Below are 2,441 nucleotides of genomic sequence, written 5' to 3'. Positions count from 1 at the left end.
GAGTAAAATTATTCAAATACTTTTTTCCGTATTGAATACTTTTTTAAATAATTTTTATTTTGAAGTATTTGAACAGTATTTTAAATACTTTTTTTAAATTCTGAGTGGAACGATGAATTTATATATTTTACAATGGTGTGTTTTTTTTTTTATTTTTTTTTTAAATTTTCATGTTTTAGGACAGTAAAAGTGCTTGGATTTTCTTCAACAGTATCTTTTCTGATAAGAAAGTGAATCTAGTTGGTACTTTGGGGGTTAAAAGTAAAAATTTCCCAGTAGTTTTGATAAGCGTCGTGAAAACAAAAGAAAAATTGAGGAAAAACTGGAATTTTTACGCGAAGTCTGTTTTCGAGAAATCGATTTTGTAACTCTAAAAAAAATGAACGTATATACATGAATTTTTACTGGTGATTATATTTGCATTTTCTATACACGATACAATTTCAAAATATTTTGATTTGTTTTGAACCATTTAGGAACATTTTCAGTTTCCAATTTTATTAGATTCTGAGCAGAGCAATGAATATATTGGTTTTACAATGATGTGTTTTTTTTATTTTATTTTTATTTTTTTATGTTCGTGTCTGTTATCACCTCTTAGGATAGTAAAAATGTTTAGATTTTCTTAAACGGTATCTTTTCTGATAGGAAAGTGAATCTAGTTGATACTTTTTAAGTCTCCGAAAACGTCCAAGTAACAAGCCAAATGCCTCTTCAATTACAACCCGAGTAGAGCTTAATCGTCTATTAAATAATTTTTCTTTATCGGTCAATATATGGGTAGCTTTAAAAGGAACTAATAAATTTTCTAGCAATGGAAAAGCGGAATCTCCAAGTAGGTGAAATTATTTAAATTACTTCTAGAAATTATTTGTTGTGGTGTTTCTAATAATGTATTACCCAAAGAACAATTTTTGAAAACTCTTGCATCGTGAGAACTCCCAGGCCATCCAGAAAATATGTAGGTGAACTCAAGGTGAGCATTACATACTGCCTAAAAAAATAAAAATAAATTTTTTTATTAGCACTTGATTTATCTAATATGTATGTAATTTACCATGAGAACTATTGACTGAAACATTTTCCGATTTGTATAATCACTTCTCTTAGCTTTTGGAGCATGGATACGGATATGACAGCCGTCAATACAACCAATTGTGTTTGGCATATAGTTAACTCTCAAGTTTTTGAAATCTTGAATGGTATCTATACAGAATTATACATATGATTCAAGATACAAGACTAGCTTAATGAGTAGTAATAACAACAATACCTATTGCTGAACTTCCTATAGGCCAAATTATAAACTCATCAAGAATTTTTGAAAGAGCACGAATAAATTTATGAATGGTACGGCATGCTAAGCCTCTACTTATTCCAAAACGATCCCCAACTTGACTATACAATTAAACAATATGTATATGAAATTAATGTACTTATTCAAAAATTTGAATAGCTAGGTAAGTACTCAATACATTTTTGTAATAAAATATTATATTTGTAATAACATGTAGGTAATAACATAATGTTAAATTATCAGTAACACTAAACAAATATGTGAATAGTAAAAGTAATTTTTGTTTATATTACCGAAATGTCTCCGTGTTACTTATGTACCATACAGTCATGAAAGTCGATTTTTCAAAAGCAACTAAAGGCCTTCCCACTTTGGTCATGCGTAGAAAATAAAACGGTTTTACTTTACACATTAAAACCTAATATTTAAATAACAAAATTATATTAGTGTCAAATTTAATTCAAATTCATTATGGCAATTACTATTCTACTTACTTCAATTGAACTCCTGGTAAGCCTAAAATGACTTTTAAAATCCAAATCGTCATACATACTTGTGACTAACATAAAATTGGTTATACGTATTTTAGAATTTGAAATCGTTGACAAGCGATGATGAAGAATTTTTTTTTGTTTATCTAAAGACTTACTGCTTTCATGAACATGATTTAAACCAAAAAAAAAAAAACAAATAGGGATGTACTATTATCCATTTTAACTTTTAAGATTAATCAAAAAAATAAATTAGGTATCATTTATTATTTTTATTTTAAATTTAAATATTTAATATTTATCTAACTGATAAATTTGATAACTGATTTTTATCATAATCACTCATTATTATGATTAGGGCATGGTTACGTACGCGGACTAAGATATACAGGACTGGCGACGATCACGATAACGTGGTCAGAAAAAGGTATACATGTTTCGGGTGTACGGGGGGGATCTTCCTTTTTGAGCCTCAGCGCTACCTGGTGGCAATAAATAACATCTATTTTCAACAAATCCAAGAGAAACCATAAATAATAATTACTATTTGTTGTTTAATAAATTAATTCTTCTGTTAAATTATTAATTATTATACGAATTAAACTACCTTTACCACCAACCATTGCAAAATATCAACAATTAATTATATAATA

General features: G+C 27.7%; 1 protein-coding gene across 1 annotated transcript; it reads right to left on the bottom strand.

Moving 5' to 3' along the window:
* Window positions 1-808: 808 nt before the first annotated feature.
* On the bottom strand, window positions 809-1,848 carry LOC107884602. The gene is made up of 5 exons (XM_016807076.1): window positions 1,792-1,848; window positions 1,591-1,715; window positions 1,274-1,398; window positions 1,058-1,206; window positions 809-994 (listed from the first exon to the last, which is right to left on the bottom strand). The coding sequence occupies exons 1-5, from the start codon at window positions 1,846-1,848 to the stop codon at window positions 809-811; spliced, it is 642 nt and encodes a 213-aa protein (XP_016662565.1).
* Between the last annotated feature and the right edge of the window lie 593 nt (window positions 1,849-2,441).

Source organism: Acyrthosiphon pisum, unplaced genomic scaffold (assembly GCF_005508785.2).
Source record: "Acyrthosiphon pisum isolate AL4f unplaced genomic scaffold, pea_aphid_22Mar2018_4r6ur Scaffold_21651;HRSCAF=24491, whole genome shotgun sequence".
Classification (NCBI taxonomy): domain Eukaryota; kingdom Metazoa; phylum Arthropoda; class Insecta; order Hemiptera; family Aphididae; genus Acyrthosiphon; species Acyrthosiphon pisum.
This window is presented reverse-complemented; position numbering and strand designations above follow the sequence as displayed.

Bases quoted from the DNA above. Each gene is read 5' to 3' on its own strand.
- LOC107884602 (XM_016807076.1), bottom strand. From the start codon at position 1,848: ATGTATGACGATTTGGATTTTAAAAGTCATTTTAGGCTTACCAGGAGT. The intron at 1,399-1,590 runs GTAATATAAACA...TTAATTGTATAG, and splicing joins AGTAACACGGAGACATTTCG to TCAAGTTGGGGATCGTTTTG. The intron at 1,207-1,273 runs GTATTGTTGTTA...AATTCTGTATAG, and splicing joins TATAGGAAGTTCAGCAATAG to ATACCATTCAAGATTTCAAA.